This window comes from Heteronotia binoei, chromosome 1 (genome assembly GCF_032191835.1).
Source record: "Heteronotia binoei isolate CCM8104 ecotype False Entrance Well chromosome 1, APGP_CSIRO_Hbin_v1, whole genome shotgun sequence".
NCBI classification, from domain to species: Eukaryota; Metazoa; Chordata; class Lepidosauria; order Squamata; family Gekkonidae; genus Heteronotia; species Heteronotia binoei.
The window spans coordinates 110,422,718-110,448,060 of NC_083223.1; the positions used below are offsets into that span (position 1 = coordinate 110,422,718).

A 25,343-nucleotide genomic window follows, 5' to 3' on the forward strand; every position below is an offset into this window, starting at 1 on the left:
CTGGCTCCACCCCCAATGTCTCCTGGCTCCACCCCAAAGTCTCCTGGCTCCGCCCCCAAAGTCCCCAGATTTTTCTTTAATTGGACTTGGCAACCCTAAACATACAACACAAACAATTATCATTCTACAGAAGTTCATTGATGGGCTGGATGGAATGTCAACCAGGAGACAGTATTTTCTGGGTGTGTACTTTGGGACGCACAGGATTTTAATTAATTTGTTTTGTTGTCAATTCCCTTTAATGCTTGAATTAGTGAATTAGTGAGTGGATGCCTTCAAAACAGTGATTCAGCACAATCCAGCCATTAAATTGTCTAATTTACACTTTGGGGTAGAAAGCACCATTAGAAGAGAACTCATTTTTTTCATAGCCAACAAATTCAGCAGGCAAGCTTTTTGTTTTTAGCAGCACAGCAGCTTTGCAGTTACAGAATAGCAGCACAATTTTTATTTCCCACGCATCTATTTTGCTTGCGAGGCAACATTAGTCTTTCAGGTATATTGGTTTCTAAAATAAGCAAGTGAAATCTGAAGGAACTGAATGAATGATATAAAGGCTTGGCTTAATTTGTTTTCAAACTATAAGTGGTAGCAGCATTCAACATGTTCCTGTAGGTTGTCTGTTCATGTAAAGAGTCCTGTTCCAACTGAGTCCAAATATTTGTTTGGGAGAGAGAAGAAATACTGAGAATTCATTTCAAATAGATTTACAATGATGTGCTAGTGGCAGAAAAAAATCCTTGTGCCTGGGGCAGTTTTCTATTCCCAGTTATTGCTGTGGATCAGCATCCTACAATGTACTGTAATTGAGACAGGCTGTTAAGGCTGTTGCCCTGACGTGGATGACCCTGGCTAGTCCAGTTTCCTCAGATCTCTGAAGCTAAACAGCAGTGCCCTGATGACTACTTGGATAGCAAACCACCAAGGAAGTTCAAGGTTACTATGCAGAGGCAGGCAGTGGCAAGCCACCTCTGTTTCTCTCTTACCTTGAAAACCCCATAAGTCAGCTGCGGCACTTTCCACCTCCTTGAGGCAGTTAGACAAATGCATCTTGCTTTGCTTAACCAGTAGCCTTGTTGTGTTGTTTAGATGTGTACATACTGGACATGCATGGAAAAGGGTGGAATCATGCCCTCTGGCTTTATCCCTGAATGTCTGCACACAGGGTTTTTGTTTGTTTGTTTTTTTAAAAAAGCCCAGCAGGAACTCACTTGTATATTAGGCCACACCCCTTGACACCAAGCCAACCAGAACTGTGTTCCTGTGTGTTCCTGCTTGAAAAAAGACCAGTCTGCACATAGAGATCTGCAATCATTATGTATATATAAAAATGTGTTTTAGATCTAGCACAGCACATTGCCTGTCCACCAGGAATAGCATGTGAGACTGCAGTGGGGAGGCCAGTCTTGACAAGCAGCAATCCTTCCACCCATGGAAATGCTGTGTCAAATCCAAGCTTTTGTGTGCAGGGGCCTCCCTATGTTCAGTTTCACTGCAGAAATCACGATCACAATATATATAAAAAAGAGGTACTGCAGATCTCGGAAACCAGATGGGATGAAAAAACAAGTCCCACCCTTGTTTTCTGGAAATGGGGTGGTCGGGTAGTTGTTTTCAGGCTTGTTGGCAACTCTACTGAAAATGGTTTAAATGTTTTATTGGTTTTAATGTTTTAGTTTATGCCTATTGACCTTGTTTGCTGCCCTGAGCCTGCCTTGGCAGGGAGGGTGGGTTATAAATGGAATTAAATAAATAAATAAAACAGGCAGGACCGATACATGGCTGTTGGGCTGTGGTGATTCCCATGTTTCATATAGAAAAGAATATTTAGAGTTAGTGCCTGAAAAGATGAACACAGATGCAGAGACAGTAGAAACCTCAGGCAATGTGCATAGATCAGGTGAAGCCTTTAAAAAGTGCTCTCCCTAGTTAAGGGTTATAAAATTTCTTAAGTGTTTGTCCTCTAGTTTAATCCCAAGTTTTTGGACAATGCCTCTATATGTTATTGCTTTCCCCTGATATTCATCCATCCAACTAGAAAACTTGGCTTTGAAAGACCCAATAAATTCTTTTTCCCTCAGCAGAAATAATGGATTTTCTTTTGCTTCCATTCACATTTCAATGATATAAAGTGTCTCAATAATTTTTACTGCTTTGTGTAGCACTGAGGAAAATCTTTATGTAAGTATAACAGAAGAATTATTATGTGGAATATATGTATATAATATGACCACAGCCTGATGTTTCATCTCTCAAGCTCAAATATCAGGAATGCTTTAAACTTTGTGTTTTACATATATAAAGGTATATTAATCTCTTAGCATCCCTTTTAAAAATGCTTTTAAAATAGTGATATTGTTTTTATATGGCTCTGTCTATATATTTCAGACAGGAAAACGCAAGCTCTAAGAGCTGAATGAGATTTCCTTCCCTGTTTTTGAATTGCAAAACCCTGACAAAGATTTTTCTTTAGTATATATTCAGCCTCTGTTGACAATCAGCTTAACTTGATACCACTTCAAGGAACATCTTTTGCAAACTATTTAATTTGATGAAAGGGGTGGGTGACCTGTACATATATGACATTCAACTTTGTTTTTCTCTGCCAGTAAAATTTTTCAATGTGCTTTCACTCACTTGCATTTTATTTGACAGCTATAGATTTCCCCCTACATTTTACTAGTATGTCTGCATTAACACAGGAAAAGCTTTTAAAATAGAAATACACCACACAGTGATCATGGTATAGTGGAAACTAGTGTATTCCTTGAACAAATTGTGTTTGTAAGGTATTATGAAACCTATAGAAGTAAGATCAGAATATGAGGTCCATGAAATATAGTTGAAATCCAATTTTTACTCTAGGTTTCAGGCCATCCTAAAATTCTGATTTTGTTCTAAACTGCCAGTGTTTGGGATGTGGGAGGTCCAGTTCAACCTGCCAATTCAATAAATAACACTTGCTGACATTTATGAGGGGCCGTCCTGCAAGATATGCAATACAAGTGATTTGTGCAGTCACGTTCTGGCATGTCCATATAGGAACAACAAGGTCTATTAATTTGGGTTAAGCACAAACAGGCTTATCCTTGCCTCTCTGTCTTCCAATTCTGCCTTCTTCTTGGCCTGATAGAGGAAAAACCACACTAAGACACACTGCGTTTTGTTTAGTGAAGCTACACTAGGCTTAATAAGTTGTTTCCTGCACTAAACATACAGTGTGAGTAAGGTTGCCAGTCCCCAGTTGGTGGTGGGGGATTAGCTGGTTAAGAGGCCCCTCCCCCCACTTCAGGGTTATCAGAAACCCAGGAGAAGAAATGTCCACTGGGCACTCCATTATACCCTATGGAGACCAATTCCCATAGGGTATAATGAAGAATCCATCTGTGAGTATCTGGGGCTTTGGGAAGGACTAGGGTTGCCAGATCCAATTCAAGAAATACCTGGGGACTTTGAGGGTGGAGCCAGGAGATATTGAAATGGAGCCAGGAGCAAGGTTGTGACAAGCATAATTGAACTCCAAAGGGAGTTCTGGCCATCACATTTAAAGGGACAGCACACCTTTTAAATGCCTTCCCTCCATTGGAAATAATAAAGGATAGGGGCACCTTCTTTTGGGGCTCATAGAATTGGACCCCCTGGTAGGGTATTTTGAAGAGAGGTACTGGATGTGATGCTGAAAATTTGGTGCATCTACCTTAAAAAAAAGAAAAGAACCCTCAGGGCCCCAGGTACTTGCAGATCAATTCTCCATTATACCCTATGGGAATTGGTCTCCATAGGGAATAATGAAATGCCCAGCAGGCATCCCCCCACTCCCCGCTTTCTGATGACCCTGAAGTGGGGGGAGGACCTCCAAACCGGGGGATCCCCTGTCCCCACCTGGGGATTGGCAACCGTAGAGGGGTCTAGTTTTTTTTATGTAAAGGCACCAAAGTTTCCTATTGGCTAACGAGTGCATTTGATGCACTCAACAAATAATTGGCCCATCATGGCTCACTCAGCATCTCTGGCCTCCAACTGGCTGACTCCCCTGTCCCACCTACTGCAGGCCAGAAATGCTGAACAACCTACCAAAGCAGTCTTACTTCAGAGACAGACACATCTCCAATTCTTTTCTGTGTCCACTCTGTCAACTGGTCTCACAAAAAGCATCATCCACAACAGTCATCTGCCATCCTATCAACAACCCACACAGATGGCCTCCCAGCACATGGAGCCAAAGGCCTCAGAAATAGCCAAGGAACCACACTGCCATAATGCAACTAGGTGGCAAGGCCTGGCCCCACTGGGAGCATTTCCTCACATGCTATGGCTCTTTCCTGTCACTCCCTCTCTCCCTCCTCCCCCCAGCCTTGCCCCTAGCCAGAGGCTGTTGCTAGGCAACCAGATTATGTCAGTAAAGGGAATGACTTCAGGTGAATAGAGTGGCATCCAGTCCACCTCCAAAGCAGTTATTTTCTCCAGGATGGGGAGAGAGATCTGTTGTCTGGAGTTCAGTTGTGATCCCAGGAGATCTTCAGGCTCCACCTGGAGGTTGGCTACCCTATAGCATTATAGCATTGGAAAAAGTGCAGAAAAGGGCAACTAGAATGATTAAAAGTTTGGAACACTTTCCTTATGAAGAAAGGTTAAAACGCTTGGGGATCTTTAGCTTGGAGAAACATCGACTGCGGGGTGACATGATAGAGGTTTACAAGATTATACATGGGATGGAGAAAGTAGAGAAAGTACTTTTTTCCCTTTCTCACAATACAAGAACTCGTGGGCATTCAATGAAATTGCTGAGCAGTCAGGTTAAAATGGATAAAAGGAAGTACTTTTTCACCCAAAGGGTGATTAACATGTGGAATTCACTGCCACAGGAGGTGATGGCGGCTACAAGCATAGCCGGCTTTAAGAGGGGATTGGATAAAAATATGGAGAAGAGGTCTATCAGTGGCTGTTAGCCACAGGGTATGTATGTATATATATGTGTGTGTGTGTGTATATTTGGCCACTGTGTGACACAGAGTGTTGAACTGGATGGGCCATTGGCCTAATCCAACATGGCTTCTCTTATGTTCTTATGTTCTAGACCTGGTAGCACCCTCTGGGTGACTTGATGCTACCTGGCTGGCATGACTTAACTAGACCTGGCTGATTGCTTCTGTTCAGCAGTAGCCCTGATATGGCAGCCAGTATGACTTAGCAGTTGTGAACTCCAGGTTGGTAAATCCTGGAAATTTGAGGGGTGGAGCCTGGAGAGGGTGGGTTTGAGGAGGCGTGGGACCTCAGACAGGTACCATAGACTCCACTCTCCAAACCAGCCATCTCCTCCTGTGGAACCACTGTTGTCAGCCTCCAGGTGCAGGTTGGAGATCACTCAGAATCACAACTGCTGTCCAGATGGCAGATATCAGCTCCCTTGGAGTTGCGGGAGAGGAGTGAATGCCTTCATTTGGGTGGGTGGAAAGACAGCAAGGGGGGCACTTGCCCAGAGCCTCTTTAAAGCCTGTTGTATTTTTCTCCACAACTGGTCTTATTCCTAGTATTGGTGTAACTTGCTTTCATGGAAGACAATAATAAAAACAAGGAAGGTGTTATGGTTCAGTGGTAAAGCATGTGTTTTCAGGCAGTCATTTCCAGGTTAAGCCTCTAGCATCTCAATAGATGGCCTTAAAAATCCCTGCTTGAGGGTTCTGCCAGTCAGGATAGCTGTAGTGAACTAGATGGATCAATGGCCATAAAAGGAAAAAGACAGCTTCATATATTTAGCAAGTGCTAAAATTAACGTTTTCCATTTATAAATTGACCATTTCTACCCTTCAATCAATAGCTTTTTTTGCTGATAAACTTATCTAAATTTGTGGGCATTACAGTAGCATGACTACATGTGGTCTATGTGGCTGATTTGTGACAGATGTTTGCAAAACCAAGCAATAACTCAAGAACTGCCATTAGATTTTGGATGAAAGTACTCTAAGAAATTAAAGCACAATTAAGTGATTAATCACTATCTAGACTATCCCAGGATAAAGTTTGCTTCTACTCTCTCAAAAACTAGTAGATTATTTCAATAGAAAAATATATCACATCTATGCTGTTCTTATCTGATTCAAAAATGACTAAAAACTGAGCAGATAGAACATACAGTAGAGAAATAAATGCACTGCTGCTGAAGCTACTGGTGGAATAGATTACAACGATTCAAAAGCCAAGGTGCAAATGTACTTGCAGACGGCCTTCCATCCCCATTCCTGAAAGCTTTCAATACGTTTCCACAATAGGGGGTTATTTCTCTTGAATAAGTGATGTGCTATATGCTCTGCATTTTTTAAATTATTTATCAGGCATTTAGACAGTAAATTGGAACAGCGACTGAACTCTGTAATTATGTATTTAAACAGCAGGTGATAACAGTTCCAGAATAACCATTAAAACCTATCTGATCGATAGTGCATAACTTTTTGAATGTTTACTGATGTAAAGCTCGTAAACTTGTAAATTTATGTCTTGTGGGACAATGCTCTGTGCATTTTTAATTAAGACATGCATCTGCAGATAGAAAATAACTGCAGTCAAAATCTGCTGTTAAAATCTGTGTCTCTGTTGGGATGTCCTCTTTTGGATGATTTGGAGTCTCAGATTCCCAGGGTTATCCTTTCAGGATCACCAGTGTAGTGCCTTAAATACTGTCATCAATCTTGAGAGGCTCTTGTTCAAGGATGGCCAAACTTGCTTAACATAAGAGCCACATAGAATAAACACCAGGTGTCTGAAAGAAGGAAGGAAGGAAAACAGATGGGGGAGGAGAGGTGGAAAAAAAGCAACTTCAACTTTAAATGCATTCTCCAAGCCACCAACTGGCTTGGCTTGGAGAAGTGATTTAAAGAGAAATGCCTCTTTCAAGCTTGCCGAAGGGGTAGTGGGGGCTTCGAGAGCCACAAAATATGTATGAAAGAGCCACATGTGGCTCCTAACTAACAGTTTCTCCACTCCTGTTCTAGGAGGAGACTCAACAGGATGTGGAGAGGAATTACATATTTAAGACCTACTGTGCAATCCTAGAGAGTTACTCCATTCTAAAGCCACTGAGTGGATAGGGTTGCCAATCCCCAGTTGGGAGCAGGGGATCCCCCAGTTTGGAGGCCCTTCCCCTCCCCTGCTTCAGGGTCATCAGAAAGTAGGGTGAGGGGGAGGTCTGCTGGGCACTCCATTATTTCCTATGGAGACCAGTTCCCATAGGGTATAATAGAGACTTGATCTGTGGGTATCTGGGGCCCTGGGGGTGCTGTTTTTTGGTTTTTTTAGATAGATGCACCAAATTTTCAACATTACATCCAGTACCTCTCTTCAAAACACCCTACAAGTTTTAAAAAAAATTGGACAGGGAGTCCAATTTTATGGCCCCAAAAAGAAGGTGCCTCTATCCTTTATTATTTCCAATGGAGGGAAGGCATTTAAATGCGATGGTCAGAACTCCCTTTGGAGTTCAATTATGCTTGTCACAACCTTGCTCCTGGCTCCACCCCCAAAGTCCCCAGATATTTCTTGAATTGGACCTGGCAACCCTACCAGTGGATTGAGACAGGAATAACTCTGCATAGGATTACTGTACAAGTGTTAGAAATTAAGAATATTGGAGCTATCAGTGCTGGAGAGACTTGCTCAAACAAAGGTGTATTTTCCTTGAAGACGGGACATCTCAGACTTACACAGTCCTCACTGTGTTGCTTTAAATTTAAGTTAAAATCAGTGGATGATGCTTTCCTTGAAGATAGCAACCAAAGAACAAAAAACATTACTAATTATGAAATCAAATGAACAAATTATATATAATATACAAACACCTTTTTAATCATTTTGTGCAATAAATAATAATTATAAAGTGTCCAAAATTATTAGTCCATTCATGTACGAAAAGTCATATCCAATATATAGAGTCCAATATCTTGTAGCAAAGTCCTCTTCAGGCTTTAATAGTTTTGTGTTTTCTGCCAAGATGACTCACAGTTCTGGCATTACTGCAGTTGTCCAATGCTGACTTAATTGGTAGTTCCCATAAAAGAAGATTCAAATAATCCGCTATGGCATATTGCTTATCTTGCTATAGCCCTACAACAGGCAGCCAGCTTATTTTTCAAGTTGGGTTTCATACAAAATTCCTCGTTGGATTCAGATGGCTTAGAACATTCAGCAGCAATATTCATAGTGCAACTCTGGAAAAATGCAATATTTGAACATAAGAGAAGCCATGTTGGATTAGGCCAATGGCCCATCCAGTCCAACACTCTGTATCACACAGTGGCCAAAAATTTTATATATATATATATATGCGTATGTATGTATGTATGTATATACACACACACACTGTGGCTAATAGCCACTGATGGACCTCTGCTCCATATTTTTATCTAACCTCCTCTTGAAGCTGGCTATGCTTGTAGCCGCCACCACCTCCTGTGCCAGTGAATTCCACAGGTTAATCATTTGATTTCATCAGGGCTTCTTTTTTTGTAGAAAAAGCCCAGCAGGAACTCTAAAAAGTCCTGGATTTCATAATTAGCCACAGGTTTTTGTTCCTTTGTTCTGTGGTTGTTGTCTTTTCCATGCTCTCTCAGTTTCTGCTGTTCCTTTAAGACAGGACATATCAAACTAACATAGTTCTCACTGTGTTGTCTTAAATTTAAGCTAAAATCAGTGGATGGCTAATAGTAATAATCATAATCTTAATGTAGAACAGTCCATTTCCTTACATGTGAAGAGATGAGGATGAAACCGTTCATTGCTATAAACCCATTCCTCTAAATTATAGATCGTCTGCCAATATTGCCTTAAGCATAGCACTTGCACTCTGGCCTTTGCTCAGCATTTTTCTCCTGCTGTGACCTATACTTGCACCTGTTATTGACTCATTGAAGTATTTGACTGTTTGCTTCTTTTGTCTTTCTGTCTGTGCGGAGGTGTGAGAGTGACTTTTTGTGACATAATCTCCAGGCTGCCTCACCACCTGCATCCTCTGTCAATGGCACATCATCATAAGTGGTGTCTATTTGCATCAAGGCAGAGCAATTTTTATTGTATTTCAGCTTGTCAGATGGCCTCGCTGATGGTGGCTGCCTGCAGCTGCTAAGAATATGCTTTTTTTCTCAAAGGCTCTTGACTGTTCAGTGAAAAGATTACAGTGCTTATTCTGGAATTACAGCTTCACCCTGTAAGTATGCTGGTGGCACAGATGACAATCATTTAATGGAGTTTGTGTGAGCAGAGCCCTTCAAGGAACACTTTGGTGTAATTCTCTTTGTGTTGCATGCTTGGTTCTTGATCCAGCTGTTGTCATGGACAACCAGTCGTACACAGCTACTGGTGGCTGTGTAGATGATGTGTTTGAACCAGCTATTTCCTTGGCTTGGATCCACTGGAAATTTCTGCTGATGGAAGGCATTTCTGTCAGTAGAATATGACTTTCCGACCTTCCCCTTTTGCTGCAGCCCAAAATGCCCACTGGAGCAACATGAGAGAAGAGTTTTTAACTCTGCAGCAGCAGGGGGAATCAGCAAAAAAATTACAATTCTTCCTTTTAAACAGACTGGAAAACAATTGTAGAAGGCTATCTAACTTCTCATTCCTTTCAACATTCATTATGGATACCTCATAATCACAGACTCTCGAGAGCCAGTTTGGTGTAGTGGTTAAGTGTGCGGACTCTTATCTGGGAGAACCAGGTTTGATTCCCCACTCCTCCACTTGCACCTGCTGGAATGGCCTTGGGTCAGCCATAGCTCTGGCAGAGGTTGTCCTTGAAGGGCAGCTGCTGTGAGAGCCCTCTCAGCCCCACCCACCTCACAGGGTGTCTGTTGTGGGGGATGGAGATATAGGAGATTGTAAACCTCTCTGAGTCTCTGATTCAGGGAGAAGGGCGGGGTATAAATCTGCAATTCTTCTTCTTCTAATATACACCCCTTTCTGGAAACAACCTTTTGAATAAGGGACAGATCTAGAGATAAAATGGCTCCTGCAACATCTCCTTTGGCTACCTTTCTTGGGTAGTCATGGTTTCCACTGGGATTGTCACCTCAGGCACTCCCTCTCTGGTGCTCCGCTAATCTGATGTATTTTATAGATATATCCTCTAACAGATGACTCAGAGGGTGTTTTCGCACTTACGTTTTACTGGCGCGAAGACCCTCCTCACGCCGGCGGATCTGCAGTGATTTCGCACTAGAAGCGCCGGCGCAGCCCAAAGAGCCGGCTACTTCCGTCGCTAAGCCAGCGCAAACGTTTTCCTGCTTCTTGGCGGTTTCCGTTTGCGCTGGCTTAGCGACGGAAGTAGCCGGCGCAATGGGCTGCGCCGGCGCTTCTAGTGCGAAATCACTGCAGATCCGCCGGCGTGAGGAGGGTCTTCGCGCCAGTAAAACGTAAGTGCGGAAACACCCAGAGAGAAAGTAGATTTGGAACAATTATGTGAATCCAGTCCACCTTGTTTTGAATATCTTCAAATTTCCCATTTGTTTCACTCTTCTGATTTATGGAACAGTCTTTATAGACCTCTTATGAGTTTGGAACGCAGCATGAACTATAAATCTCTTTGCTTAAAAGGCTTAATCTTGGCACTTTATAAAGCTTTAATGCTGGAAACAGAACCTCCTTTAACACTGCATCAAGTAGCATGGCAAAAAGATCTGGGTATTAATTTTACTACTCATCAGTGGGATAAGATTTGGTCCTTAGCAAGCTATACCTCGTGTTCCTTACCTGTTCAACAACAGGTAGTAAAATGTTTGATGACATCTCACCCCATCAGAATTCTCATATATTAATCCACTTATGTTGCTGTCATGCTGGAAACTATGAAGGGCAAAGGGCTCTTTTTACTATTGTTGGTGGTCATGTAGCAAGGTTAGTTAATTTTGAAGTGAAATCATATCACAAATTCACTTCATAACAACACGTTATAACCCTAAAGATCCAACTTCAATCCTTTTGGATTTATGGTCAAGAACTAGGATTTTTCGAAATACTAGCGACCTCATTTCCACCCTTTTGGCAGCAGCAAAACATGTTCTTGCTTCAAACTGGAAATCACAGAATCTCCCCATCAGTGGTACCAAAAGGTATGGGATTATTTTTTGCTAGACAAGACCTCAGACTGGGTTGCACAACAAGATAGACAGGTTATCTCTACTAGCATTATGGCCAAATGGTCATTATGGCTAGATGCTTCTGCTGACCCAGAAAGGAACTTACAGAAAACACCTTTAATTGGTTCACATATCTTATATCTTTACCATTAGGTAGCTGATGAAATTTTAAAACTGGCTTGAACTCCATTCACTTTTCCTTTTTAAAAATTATTTGATGGATAAGTTCAAAATTAACAGATACCCTGTAGTGACAATCCTTGATTCAACAGAAACTTAATGATAATTGTCTTTATTTGTGCTTTACTAAGTAATGTATATGTAATATAATGTATACTAAGTATTGTATTTTACTTCACTCTTTAATAAACAAATTATAATTTTAAAAAGGTTTTTTTTTAACAGGAACACACAGGAATGCAGTTCCGGCTGGCTTGGTGCCAGGGGGTGTGGCCTAATAGGCAAATGAGTCCCCTGCTGGGCTTTTTCTTTAAAAAGCCCTGTGTGAAACAATGGCGATGTCAGGGGGTATGACTAATATGCAAATAAGTTCCTGCTAGGCTTTTCCACAAATAAAGCCCTGAAAAAAAGAATTAGCAAAAAGTCACCCCTCCTTCCATTTGTGGAAGTCCTTGGCAGAATATAACACCTTGTCATCACCAGCTGAGATAGAACTTGCAGGCATTATTGATAATCTATTTTTCTCATGAGGTAAAGTCCAAGCAGACAATTGAAAGAGCCTTCTCTATAGCAGTACCTTGCCTTTGGAGCCAGCTTCTAGAGGCCTCCCTCTTGCAATTTTAGAAGAGGTCAAATCTTTTATTCAGAGCATCCTATGGTTGGTTAACCATTGACTGCTTGGGAAAGCAGTTATATTTAAATAGTCAACCACTGAGAAAACTTGAAAGTTGTGACTTTGGATCCTACATGCACATAGGCTAAATGCATGGAACAACATATGCAGATCTTCCTTGCTGCTCTGAGTAATACTACAGTCCTCTGGTTGCCATCTTGAGTTCATCCCTCTGTTTAAAGTTGCTAAATGAGCAACTAGTATAGTATAGTCTATTCCTTTTCAATAGTGGCTTCCACTTTATAGAACGGGCTTCCTGAGGAAGTGAGGGGAGTGCAGTCCTTGGAGGTTTGTAGCATGCACTGCAAAGCTGTTTTAGTCAAAGCCAGATTGAAAATATGTATAATATATAAATAAATGCATGGCCTCCAGTTGCAATCAGAAATAAAAAAATGTACATGTGTACTACCCGTAATATACAAGGATGGGTAATGTTGACATAGTAACAATATTTAATAGATACATTAGTGGCCCCTCTGTGTACTTTAGTTGTGTACACAATTTATTCAGGAAAGCTGAAGCCAAAATACACTTGTTAATCTTCTGTATTTATTCTTCAACATTTTGCTCTATGGTCTCTCTCGTATTTCAGAGTTTCATTTTTCTCAGCAATTATGAGGTGTATTTTTTCAATCTCAACATTTTGTAGACAAGACCAAATGATGGGTCTACCACAGACAGCTATTTAGGCCCTGGCTGCCGCAGCATAGGCTTGCCAACTCTCAGGTACCTGTGGAAGATCCCCCAGTTTTACAAGCTCCTTCCCACCACCAGCCTGCTGGCTGGCAGGGGGAAGTTCTGTGCCAACAGCTACCATGTGCCTTTAAATCTGTGCAGGTTTAAAAGAAGCCTGCAAACTGTCTGTGTTTTGGACTGTGTGCCTTTAAATCTGAGCAAGCAGAAAGCTGAATGGGGAGGGTGAGTAGGAAGAGCCATGTGAGTCTTCCCAATGAGTCTGTGAAGCATGTGAGAAAGAAGAGAAGCAAGCAGAGTCTCTCTGTTTGTTTGGAGGAAAACTCCCCCCTCCCCAAGACTGCTCTGCTTTATTTTCCTGTTAGTCTAAAGAAGTTGGTTGAAATATAGCAGATGGCTACATTCAGAAACTCTGGTGAGTAAATTACCCTAGTAAGATCACAAAAGTGTATGTGCTAACTGTGTTTATTTTGGCTGCTTTGTGAGAGTGGAAGTGCAGCTGCTGGGGGCAAGGAAATGAAGACTATTCAGGAGAAGTGCTGTATTTTATTTATTTTAAATAGTGCTATATTTTACTTTAGGGAATGGGAAAGTCTCCTGGCTCCACCCCCAAAGTCTCCCAGCTCCACCCCCAAAGTTCCCAGATACTTTCTCAGTGCACATGGCAACCCTACCACAGCAGCAGATACCAGGAGCATTTCTGTGCCAGGCTGCGGTGGTGGCAGACTCCAGGAGAGGCTGCCATGGCAGAGCTCTGTGGGAGCCGTACTGGGCCTAGCTGCTTCAGCAGAGCACTCTATGAGTTGCTCTGGGTCTAGCTGCCATTGTAGAGCACTCTGGGAACCTTGAGGGGGGTTTTGGGGGGGGCAGGAGGGGAACAGAGCCTAGGGTGGGTGAGTGGTTTTTGAAAAAAATAAGGGACCTCAGAAAGGTATAAGGCAATGTACTCCACCCTCCAAAGGCACCATTTCCTCCAGATGAACTAGGGCTGTCAACCTGAAGTGGGGGCTGGAGATCACCTGGAATTACAAGCAGAAACAACTGAGCACTTTCAGCGCCCAGGACTGAAAGTTAAGCTCCCTGTTGCTTCTGATTGCTTAGGGGCTGGAAGAAATCTCTGACCCCTCAGCAAGCAGAAACAACAGGGCACTTTCGGAGCCCAGGACTGAAAGTTAAGCTCCCTGTTGCTTCTGCTTGCTTAGGGGCTGGAAGAAATCTCTCACCCCTCAGCAAGCAGAAACAATGGGGCACTTTCAGCCCCCCAGGACTGAAAGTTAAGCTCCCTGTTGCTTCTGCTTACTTAGGGGCTGGAAGAAATCTCTGACCCCTCAGCAAGCAGAAACAATGGGGCACTTTCAGCACCCAGGACTGAAAGTTAAGCTCCACGTTGGGCTGACGTTGGGCTAGAGGGCGCCTGCAAGAAGAGGCCATTCTGGCCCTCAAGTGGGGCTGCGGGGGTAGGGGGCGGATGGCTCCATTGCAGACAGGGCAGAGTAAGGTAGGCTGGTGCACACAAGTGGAGGTCCCGGCTGCAGTCCGGGGCTGGGGATCAGTGGACAGGTAATGTTCGCCTGCAGGGGTTTTTTGGCCTGGTCTCACTGGCCACCTGAGCGAGGGTGGGAGCTGTGCTTGGGCAGCCTCTGCTCGCCCTCCGACAGGAAGAAATCCGAATTGGAGGTCTTGTAGCCCCAGAAGTCAGTTGCAACTTGGTGGTGCCTTCCACCCCCCCCCCCCTTGTCCCGCTGGGCTTGCCTAGCTGGATCATGCTACAGATAAGGGCAGGAGACCGTGCAGCACATATCTAAACCTCTGAGTGGCTTCACACCAGAGCTGCTGGAAGAGGGATGGAAAGGGATAACCTTGGGGCAGCTGTGGGGAGGGGGGAGGCTATATGGCAGCAAGCTGGCAGCTTTCCTCCTCAGCAGTGGCCGGAGAAAAGGCCATGGAGGTTGGGGCCACTATGTGCCCCCTGAAAAAAATCAGGGTCTCCCAATTCTTCAAATCCTGGCTATGGGGCTGGTCTAATTACTTTTAAACGAAGCTTATACATGTATCAGATGGAATATGTAACATGGAAAACAACCACTTACAATGGTAATGATCAATGCTCCCTCTAAACTGTGGAGTCTTGTGAGCAAAAATTCTACTACGTGAGCTACTGGCATTAAAGCTGTGAGCTGCTACATGTGTTAGCTTGCTCTGGGGCCATTTTTTCTGAGCTAAGTCAAAAATGTGTGAACCAGAGGCTAAAAAACTGTGAGCTAGCTCACACTAACACAGCTTAGAGGTAACACTGGTAATGATAGTTTCTATCTGTGTGGTACATAAAATGCAAATGCAGTACAATGGTTAGAATGTCAGGTTAGTATATGGTAAACCAACAGCTGAATCCTTACTCTGCCATGAAAGCGAGACCACCAAGGAAAACTTTGCAGAGGAATTCAATGACAAACCACCTCTGCTTCTCAGTTGCCTTGAATGCCCCTTTCTGGGGTCAACATAAGTCAGCTGTGACTAGATGGCACTGTACAGGCACACATGCTCACCAGGAGTGTGGAGATGAGAACCCATAAAAAGGAACTCCCAAAGGCCACTGGAAGTCATGGGCTCAGAACTGATCTTCAGCGTGGTGTAGCCAGGAGGTGCTGCCTTTATTGGGAGCACCTCACAAGTAGTGGGGTCCCCAGTTCCTGACCCAAAATGGAAGCTGCTTGTCAGAAAACAGGTCAAGCGAAGCCACTCTCTGCAAACGGCCAGAGAAACATGCCTAGACTTGTTCTGACTACACTGATTACATTGAGATTACAACAAGAAAAAGGGGGAGCTGGTGTGCGGGCACAGAAATAAAAAGTAAAAAGGACTGCTGACTATGAGCACTATATGTCACTCATGTCTCTTAGGCATGTCACGCTGGTCATGCATGTCTATATTTTTCCTGCTAAACGGATGTCTGTACATCTGGAACAGGTAATATTGCCCTCTTCAACAATCCCTAAAATTCCCTCTCTCACCTCTATTTTCTTGATTGTGTGTATTGTATTGATTGTATGTATGATTGTATTTTCTACATATTTTTCTAGTAAACATTTTAAATTTATTGTAACTCTGAAGTCTTCCTTCTGATACTGGACCTTCATATTATTGGTGGAAATATCCCTGCTCTAATTGGCTCTACCTAGGTCTACCTCTTGCTAATTCCCCCATCAAAAAGGGGAGCCCCCCAGCATTTCTAGTAACAGGGGGAGGACTCTTATTGACCCAACACCCATTGCTAAGCAAGCAGAAATATTTTCAGTGGAATGAAAGAAATGTGAATATGAAATAAGGTGAAGAGTCCAAGAAGTAATAAAGCCCCAGAGCTGACCACTTTATCCCATGACTGGGAATGATGGTGTGGAATTAGCTAGACAAAAACCAGAAAAAAGAGAGAAGGAACTCAACCCAAGATATAGCTGTGATTTCTGAGGGCCAGAAATACAAATATTTATTATGGTGTATACCTTAGTAAAAAGAGCCCCGTGGTGCAGAGTGGTAAACTGCAGTATTGCAATCCAAACTCTGCTCATGACCTGAGATCGATCTTGGAAGAAGCTGGGTTCAAGTAGCTGACTCAAGGTTGATTCAGCCTTCTATCCTTCTGAGGTCAGTAAAATGAGTACCCTGCTTGCTGTGGGTAAAGTGTAGATGACTGGGGAAGGCAATGGCAAACCACCCTGTAAAAATGTTTGCAATGAAAACGTTGTGATGTGACGTCACCCCACAGTCGGAAATGACAGGTGCTTGCACAGGGGACTACCTTTACCTTAGTAAAAGGTAAAATAGGTTAAAACTGTCCAAATATCAGACTCTTGGAATTTTGTACATACAGAGACAATAGTTATACATATACAATTGGTGGATATATCTTATGACCAATAGACCATATTCATTTTGGCCCCTTAGAGGATTAGCTAGAACAAAGTGAAGAGAGTATGGTTGCCAAGTCCAACTCATAAAATATCTGGGGATTTTGGGGTTGGAACCAGGAGACTTTCCCATCCCCTAAAATAAATAAATAAAAAAACAGATGTCCCCCTGAATACAGTCATCATTTCCTTGTCCCCCAGCAGCTGCACTTCCACTAAATGAAACTGAACACACACACACACACAAAGCAGACAAACAGTTTTGCAAGCCCACACTTTTGTGATCTCACTGGGGCAATTTATTCACGAGAATTGTTGAATGTAACCATCTGATGTAATTCAACCAAGTTCTTCAGACTAATACTAATACATGATAGAGGTTTACAAGATAATGCATGGGATGGAGAAAGTAGAGAAAGAAGTACTTTTCTCCCTTTCTCACAATACAAGAACTCGTGGGCATTCAATGAAATTGCTGAGCAGACAGGTTAAAATGGATAAAAGGAAGTACTTCTTCACCCAAAGGGTGATTAACATGTGGAATTCACTGCCACAGGAGGTGGTGGCGGCTACAAGTATAGCCACCTTCAAGAAGGGTTTAGATAAAAATATGGAGCACAGGTCCATCAGTGGCTATTAGCCACAGTGTATGTGTGTATATAAAAATTGTTGCCACTGTGTGACACAGAGTGTTGGACTTGATGGGCCGTTGGCCTGATCCAACATGGCTTCTCTTATGTTCTTATGTACTGGGAAACTAAAGGTTCTAGTTTACCCTTTACCAGGGTCATGTCATAGAAAAAGCTTTCCAGGAACTCATTAGCATAACTTATTTGCATATGGCACACCCCCTGACATCACTGGAAGTGTGTCAGAAGGCAACACTCACTGCTCAAGCTCCACCACAAAATCTCCAGGTATTTCCCAGTTAGCAATCTGGAGAAAAATTGCCTGAGCTACAAAAAGCATCTCACTCTTCAAACTTTCCTGAAGTTTTTGAACCATGTCTGTTCCTGAGATCCTATTCTGACATACAAGATCCAGAAGCAGTCACTGGAAAAGCAAAAGCAGCTCACCTTTCACAAACAGCCTGGCTCCATTGTATTCATTCAGCAGCCACCATTACAAACTCTTTACAGAGAGATGAATTTGACAAGCAATAGCTCCCACATTTTGAGACAAATAGAGGAGAGGAGGGAGAGAGACAGATGGGAGGAAAGAGGGAGAGAGGTGGGAATAGAGAGAGAGAAAAGATGAAGGAAGGAGAGACGAGGCAGCTTGTAGGGAGGGAGGTTTTGGCCTTGGCCACCTACTGACTGCCTCCTGTGGAGGGGGGGGGGAGGAATTCCTTTGAGAACACAAAGGATGTATGTCAGCCAGAGAGCATGCATGGCCTGTCAAGTTACTTTTGAGGGGGGGGGGAAGATGGGGGACAAAAGGCAGGGGAGATAGAGAAAGAAAGGAGAGGTTGGGGGGGGGGGACTGAGAGAGGCTTCTCACTGCACTCAACACTTTTGTGACCTACATCGCAGAGAGATTATTTGGCTGTTAAATTTGCAACAGCTATTGAAAACAACCCTGTTTTGGGGAGTCTTTTAGGAGTCCAGAAAGTTAAGGCTGGTTTCTCGGACTGGGACTTGCCACTTAAGTGTGCAGACTCTTATCTGGGAGAACCAGGTTTGATTCCCCATTTCTCCATTTGCAGCTGCTGGAATGGCCTTGGATCAGCCATAGCTCTTGTAGGAGTTGTCCTTGAAAGCGCAGCTGCTGTAAGAGCTCTCTCAGCCCCACCTACCTCACAAGGTGTCTATTGTGGGGGAAGAAGATAGATTGTAAGCTTCTCTAAGACTTTGATTCAGAGAGATGGGCGGCATATAAATCTACAGTCCTCTTCTTCTTTCTGGCTTACGCAATTTTTTTTTATGGTTAATTTTATTTTGCGCTAATTTGATTGATCCAGTAAAAGGCCTTACATTGATTTTGTTCTCGTTTCTGTAATTTTATTTTGCCAGTCTCAAGACTGGGCTTCCTTAGTCTGCCTTTTTCTCCTACTGGTTCATCCTTCTAAGCCGCCCCGTGCTCCTTCTATTGTTTCTGTGTTACCATTTCACATTGTTTCAGCAGCTGCCTTGTAAGCTCTGGGTACTTTATGATAGACAGAAGGGCACTATATGCCCTTCCCATAATCTCTCTTGGACAGACAGGGCAGCCCACTTCCTTTATAAAGCGGGGGGGGGGGGGGGGGGAGGGAGCCCACCATCTTCTCCTCTAAGGAACTGAATTGATTTGTGGGGAAATCTCCAGGAAAGACCTGGAGACTGCCTCTTTTAGGGAGGGAGAGAGACCTATTTCTTGAAGAGAAAGGGCAGTCCACTTCCTCCCAAAAAGGGGAGGGGGAAGCCCTCTGTCCTCTCCTTTGGTGCAGCAGGAGACTGCACCTAGACAGAGCAAGCAGCCTGGGGCTTGTCTTGCAATGTAAGCAGAAAGGCATCCATCCCCTTCCCCTCCACCACACCGCCCCTGCCGATGCCCATTCTTTGCAAGGCAAGCCCCAGACTGCTTGCTCTGCTCTGCCTTGGTGCACTTGCTTCTTATGGAGCAGCCCACTTCTTCTCCTCCCAAGGCGAGTGCACCAAGGTAGAGCAGACCAAGCAGCCTGGGGCTTGTCTTGCAATGTCAGCAGAGGGCACACACACCCCTCCCCCTCCTCCACACCGCTTCGTGGATGCCCGCTCTTTCAATGGAGGAGCCCTTCTCCCAAGGCCAGTGCACCAAGGCAAAGCAGAGCAAGTGAGCTCGGGCCTTGCCTTGCAATACAGGTGAAGTCCCCTCTCCCCCATCCAAAGATGTGGACTCAATCTCTGTCCTTATAGGGTGGAGGGGGTGGGGCCAGATTTCAAATGTGCTAGCTGATACTGTAATGTGTGAAGCTCCAGCAGTCTGCAACAGCAGATCTGAAGAGAGAGACTCAGAGAACTTCACCATGTGCGTGGCTTTGTAAGGTAATAAATAAATAAATAATTTGTAACTTCTCTCCCAGAACATTGTTTCTGTGTGTTTCTCTTGGAAATGAGCCCTGCCCTTTACTATTTATTTTACTGTGTGAATGACTTCTGAAATTAATGCAAAGCAAATGGAGGAATGGGCTCCTTCCTTTCTCACAGCTTCATATACTCACCAGGAAGACTCATGTTGCTCTGCCTGCTAGCTCTGCCCCCATACAGCTTCCTCTAGCTAAGATTTAAAGGCACACACATCTTCCAAACACACAAGGCATTTCCAAGCTTCTTCTAAGCCTTCCAAGGTAGAAAGGCACATAATGGTTGTTGGGGCCAGCTGGTGGGTGGTGGGGAGGAGCCTGCAGAACTGGGGGATCCCCTGCCCAGACCTGGGGACTGGCAATCCTAGAAAAGACAGACAAGCATGCCTGTAAAAGTTTTGAATAAACATTACATGTGTGACATATTTACCTGGGCTGGTATGGTGTAACTGCAAAAATAGAGCTTGATGATGAAGAATTACCTCACAGGCTCTAGTAGCATCAGAAAGTAGATTTCCATAATTCCAGAATTAGGCATGTGTGCTTGATAAATAATGCCTTGCTGAGACTGATGGCCAAACACCTGTGATTCTTACAACATGAAATGACACATTAGCTAACATAGTAGATATTCAGTGCTCAGCAGCACATTCCAGATTCATCAACAGTCATGTGTTTGGCTTCTAATCTCCCCCCACCCCGTTCACAGGTACCAAATACATTTTTTTTCCAGATTTGTGGAACTTCAGGCCATCTCTAATGAGGATGAGCTAGAGAGGCTCTAAGGATAGCCCCAATACTTATTTTAATGCACTAGAATGAGTAGCAGCCTCAGCTGGTTGACCCAAGATATGTTAGGCCACCATCTTAATTAAATGAACATATACAGTTGCCATATAGTCAAATCATTGGTCCACTGAGGTCAGTATAGCCTTCTCTGACTAGGTGCAGGTCTCTAGATTCTTAGTAAGAGGCTAAGTATTTCCCAACACCTCCAAACCATGACCCTTTAACATTGGGAAGCTAGGGATTAAACCTGGAGTCTTCTACATTTGATGCAGGTGCCAGTCTACTGAACTATTATTTCTTCATAAATATAAAAGCCATTAATTGATGTTATGGTTCTTGGAGCATGGACTTGTCGAGTCCTCCCAGAGAATGAAACAGTTCAGGTATGCTACCAGAATCCCTGCCATCATGGGGAATCTGGTTTTTGAAGTCACAGTTGTCAGCAGAAAAGGAGAAGGCCCATCATTACACTTTTGGTGGAACATGTGGACTCCAAGATCCAATACTCAGGGCTTTTTTTGTAGAAAAAGCACAGTGGGAACCTATTAGCATATAAGGCCACACCCCTTGACATCACATATAGATTGCCTGATGTCACGTTCATTCAGGCTTTGTCTGGGTTGGGAATGAAGACTAGATAATAGGCTTCATCCATTTTCACATTTCCATAGAACCCAAAAGAAACCCTTTCAACTGTGTTTTGCATTTAAGATGACTTTTGATCATTAGTAAATATAATTTTTAAAAATCCTATTTGTAGGAAGCAGAGGAAATGGACAAGAGGATTATACAGGGGCAGGGTGGGATCACAGCAAAGCACCTACATAAAGGGCAAACATTTTCAGAGAGCGGGTTTTGTCTGCATTACAGGGTCCCACACTAATCCTCCTCCCCCAACTGCTTCAGAAGAGCCACATGATTGCTCCTACCTCCAGCCTCCACAATCCTCATTAATTAAGGTAGATAAATGTTACCTTCTTTCATGTTCAGAATCAACAGCGCGAATCAGGCACCTGACTTCAGCTGAAAAAGTACATTGATCACCCTAGGGCTGAGACCCACACAGTGGTGGGAGAAAAACTAACCCGTATTCTGCCATCTTCACTATGCCCCCCCCCCAAAAAACCACCCCACTGCCACCTCATCTGAACACTCCTGTGAATAACTATTTATTTTTCTTTCTCATCCTTTGCCAAACCCTGGCTCTGGCCCATCCACCCAGCTGCCAGTGCCAAACCACTCTTTTGTTTTCAAAGTCAACAAAATGCACCCATTTTCCAGTTCATGGCAAACACTCAAGACGCACCAGAATCACTAACCCTGCGTGGCAATGACTGTTTATGGGGAGATCTGCCTAGAGGGGGGAGTCCCCCATGTGGAGAGGTGAGCCCCAGATGCTCTCCCTGTACTGCAAGCACTCCCTTCCCTCCAGCAGGGGAGGGAGGAGAAGCTGTTGGAGGGAAGGAGGAAGGTCCAGCCATGCTCCGCTTCTTCCACTGCCATGTGCACAATGAAGCTTGGCATGTCACCTCAGCCCACCCACCCACCGGGAAAGAAAAGAGTGAGGAAGGAGGAAGCCACTGGCTGGCACTGGACTGGTGGCAGTGGCCTCTCCCATTGTTATTGGTTGTATCTGACATAATTTGGAAGGAGGGTAGCAGCAAACCTTATCCCTTTACTAGATATATTTATTACACTGTTTGCACAGTCTCTGTGTACAAACTGTAGAAGCGCAGGCCTGTACAAGTAGCAGAAACCCTGCTTTTGCTTAGTATGTCTAAATTCTGAGGATAGGTTTTCTGAGGCAGTGAAAGAGAAATGTTGATTGACCCAAAGAGATAGAATGCAGCAGACAGCAAGGGACAGTGTTTGCAGATTAGATAAAATTTCAAGGTTTTCTTTCTAGCTACGAGGACTAGTAACTTACATTGTGATACAAAAGCTGAGATTCTAGGATTCTATTTGTTAGATTCCTAACAAATTGTCTGAGGTGCCCCCTAGTGCAGTAGAGTCAATTATTGCTTCCCAAATTGGTTTGTTAGGGTTGCCATCCCTCTGGTGGAAGCAGGGGAATGCCTGCATCTGCAGGCTCTTGCCCGCTGCAGGCCAGCTGGCTGTCAGGGGGAAATCTCACCCCCAGTGGCAACATTCTGGATTTTGGGCAAAACTCTATGGTTTGAAGCTGAATTTAGCATAGAGTTCCCCCCCCCCAAAACCAAGAGTGTCACCCCCCAACTGGAAATAGGCCTGAAAATGGCCAACATAACTTCTGGTCTCCCCAGGGCTTTTTTTCTGGAAAAAAGAGATGTTGGAACTCTCAAGGGAAATGAAGGAGAAACATGTGGGTGCCCCTCGTGAACTTTTAAACATTTTTTGAGAATTTTGTTTCCATTAAGAGGTTCCAGAACTCCATTCCACCATATTTCCCCAGAAAAAAGCCCTGGGTTTCTCAGGATATCGGGAGACCACTGGCCAGGTAAGTCACTGAGCCACCTGATGGGAAGGGCGGGATATAAATCTTAGATAAACATGGCAACAGTTAAATTTTCATTCTTTCATATTTCTTTAGTAATTGTATATGGAGAAATGGCCAAAAACAGTTCAGAAAGCATCTCAGTGGAACAGCTTCCCCCCCTTAAGTTTCTTGTGGAAAATTTCTGTATACAGGCTAGACATCATTCATAATAAATAGAGGGTACATATTAACCTGCAAAGTGAACTGATCTTTTTCCTTTCTTGGATTTTTTTAGGTGTTTGAAAAATGGGAGGAAATAATGTGTAACATAAAGGAGAGGAATGGTACAAATTGTTGTGAAATGTAAAGTAGAAAGAAAGTGAATAGAAGCTTAAGGAAGGGGCAAATGTCTTATGATGGAAAATTGCAGACTAAAATGGAAATAAATGTCATGGTGTGGAACACAAAAATGCCATCTATATATTAGAATTCTTGAAGCACCCTCAGGAAATCAGATGCCTTAGATACTGCTGTCCTAGAAGGCGGACCAAAATTTTGTGGGTTGCACATTACTTTAAAAATGTGTGTTATTGTTTTTTCCTTCTTAGTTTAAATTAACAAATGGATGCCTTTTAGCATTGAGAATGTTGCTGACACGCAAAATGTCTACTGGCACAATGGCAGTGATACAAAGACATGTATTGAGGAGACCTGAATTCAAATAATTGCTCAGTCACAATTGCATGTTGTAATCTCTCAAGTAAATCTATATCCCAGGTTAATGAGATGATAAAGTAGAGAACTTTATGTGCACAACCCTGCATTCTTTGGATGGAGAGCAAGTTATAAATATAACGAATGAAAGAAGCCAGTTCAACTAATTGCTTCTGTTTTTTATATCCTTTCCTAGGACAGTTTTCCAGCTCGCTTTGGAGGAATTCATTTTGTTAATCAGCCGTGGTACATCCATGCCCTCTACACAGTTATACGACCTTTTCTAAAGGAAAAGACAAGGAAAAGGGTATTTTTCCTCTACTTTATTTCTCTGGTTTTGAAAAATGATTAATCATGATGAAAAATAAGAATATTTCTAGTATTATGTGAAACATAGTCATTCACACCTCAAAGTATGTTTGTTTGGTTTTTTGTCGTACAAGATGCCAATCCTTTGTAAAGAGGGTTTGGTAATGATTTGAGAGGGGTCAGGATTTTTATAACCAAGAAGGCAGAGCTGCTTCTCCCTCCATCTCAACCAGAATCAGGCCCCCTCAGTACTCTTAAATGGCTTTTCTCCAGCAATAGAAAAAGGCAGCACATCCGTGGGGTGAACCTGGGGACAGTGTCACATGTGGTTGTACCCTCAACATGAGTTTGGCCAGGCATCAGGCAACAAGGAGAAGGGTAGAGCCAGCATAAGCCCACAAGAACCTGCAACCCATTTCCACAGACTTCATGACTCTTTTGTGGGACCTGACCTATATGTGGGGAAATGCTGGTCTAAAGAAGAAGAATGTCTACAAACAAGTTCAGAGAATAGCAGTGAAGATAGGCATGGGTGTGGAAAAATCCTGTGAGGGAGATTAGGAAAACTTTATGTTTAGCTTGGAGAAAGGAATGAGGGTAAGACATTATAGCATTCATCAGAAACCTGAAGGACTGTCACTCAAAAGAGGGAAAAGACTTGCTCATTGGTGTTCTTGAGGGCAAGGCTGGGTCTAAAAGCTTATGTTGGAAGTGGGTAGATTTTGGTTGAACACTAGGGAAATGGACACAGTGGTCAATGGAACCAATTACTCAGGGCTTTCCCTTGCTGTTTTGGAAGGGAAAAAATGAAATAAGTTTTGCTACATGTGCTTAAGCCATGCATTCATTTGCTAGATCAGAGCATGATTAATCCTCTGTCTAGGAGCAACTGTGAGATGCACTTGAATTAACGTGCATTGCTGTAGTTATAATGACTGGAATTTGGTGAAGGAAGGATATGTAATGTCTGTGGTGTGCTGTGCAGTACAGAGCTCACTCAGCAAAGTGTTTTGTTTTAGAGTTCTGAAACTTAAGAAAAGCTGTGTTCTCAAAGGCATTCTATTATTTTTATTTTTTCCTATCTCTTCAAAAACAATGTAGTGTTCCTCAGTTTCAGGTTTGATTCCTTCCCCCCGCACCCCAATTTAATCTGGAAAATAAGCCTGGGGAGGTTTCAGTACACTTATGAAACTATAATTTTTAAAATTCTTTTTATTCAATTAAAAACCATCTTGCTGGATTTATTTGTATTTTGTCTTTAAAATCTACCAAAAATATTTCAGAATGTATAAAATTTATTCCAGTAAAAGAGATATTGGAAGTCATCCAGATGTGAATTTTTTGTCAAATATGTATGACTTCTAATAATCATGGAACTAGTCCTAAAACTACCACAAATTATCACCTTTTGTCTAGCTTTTCTGCATAATGTATATACAGAGATATTATACACTCACCCAGG

General features: G+C 43.1%; 1 protein-coding gene across 1 annotated transcript in view; it reads left to right on the forward strand.

The window, feature by feature from the left end:
• CLVS2 (clavesin 2) overlaps positions 1–25,343 on the forward strand; it is a 93,415-nt gene that overhangs the window by 59,972 nt on the left and 8,100 nt on the right. Inside the window, exon 3 of the mRNA XM_060238807.1 lies at positions 23,769–23,879. Within this exon, the coding sequence (XP_060094790.1) occupies positions 23,769–23,879 (111 nt within the window). The remainder of the gene's footprint in view (positions 1–23,768; positions 23,880–25,343) is intronic.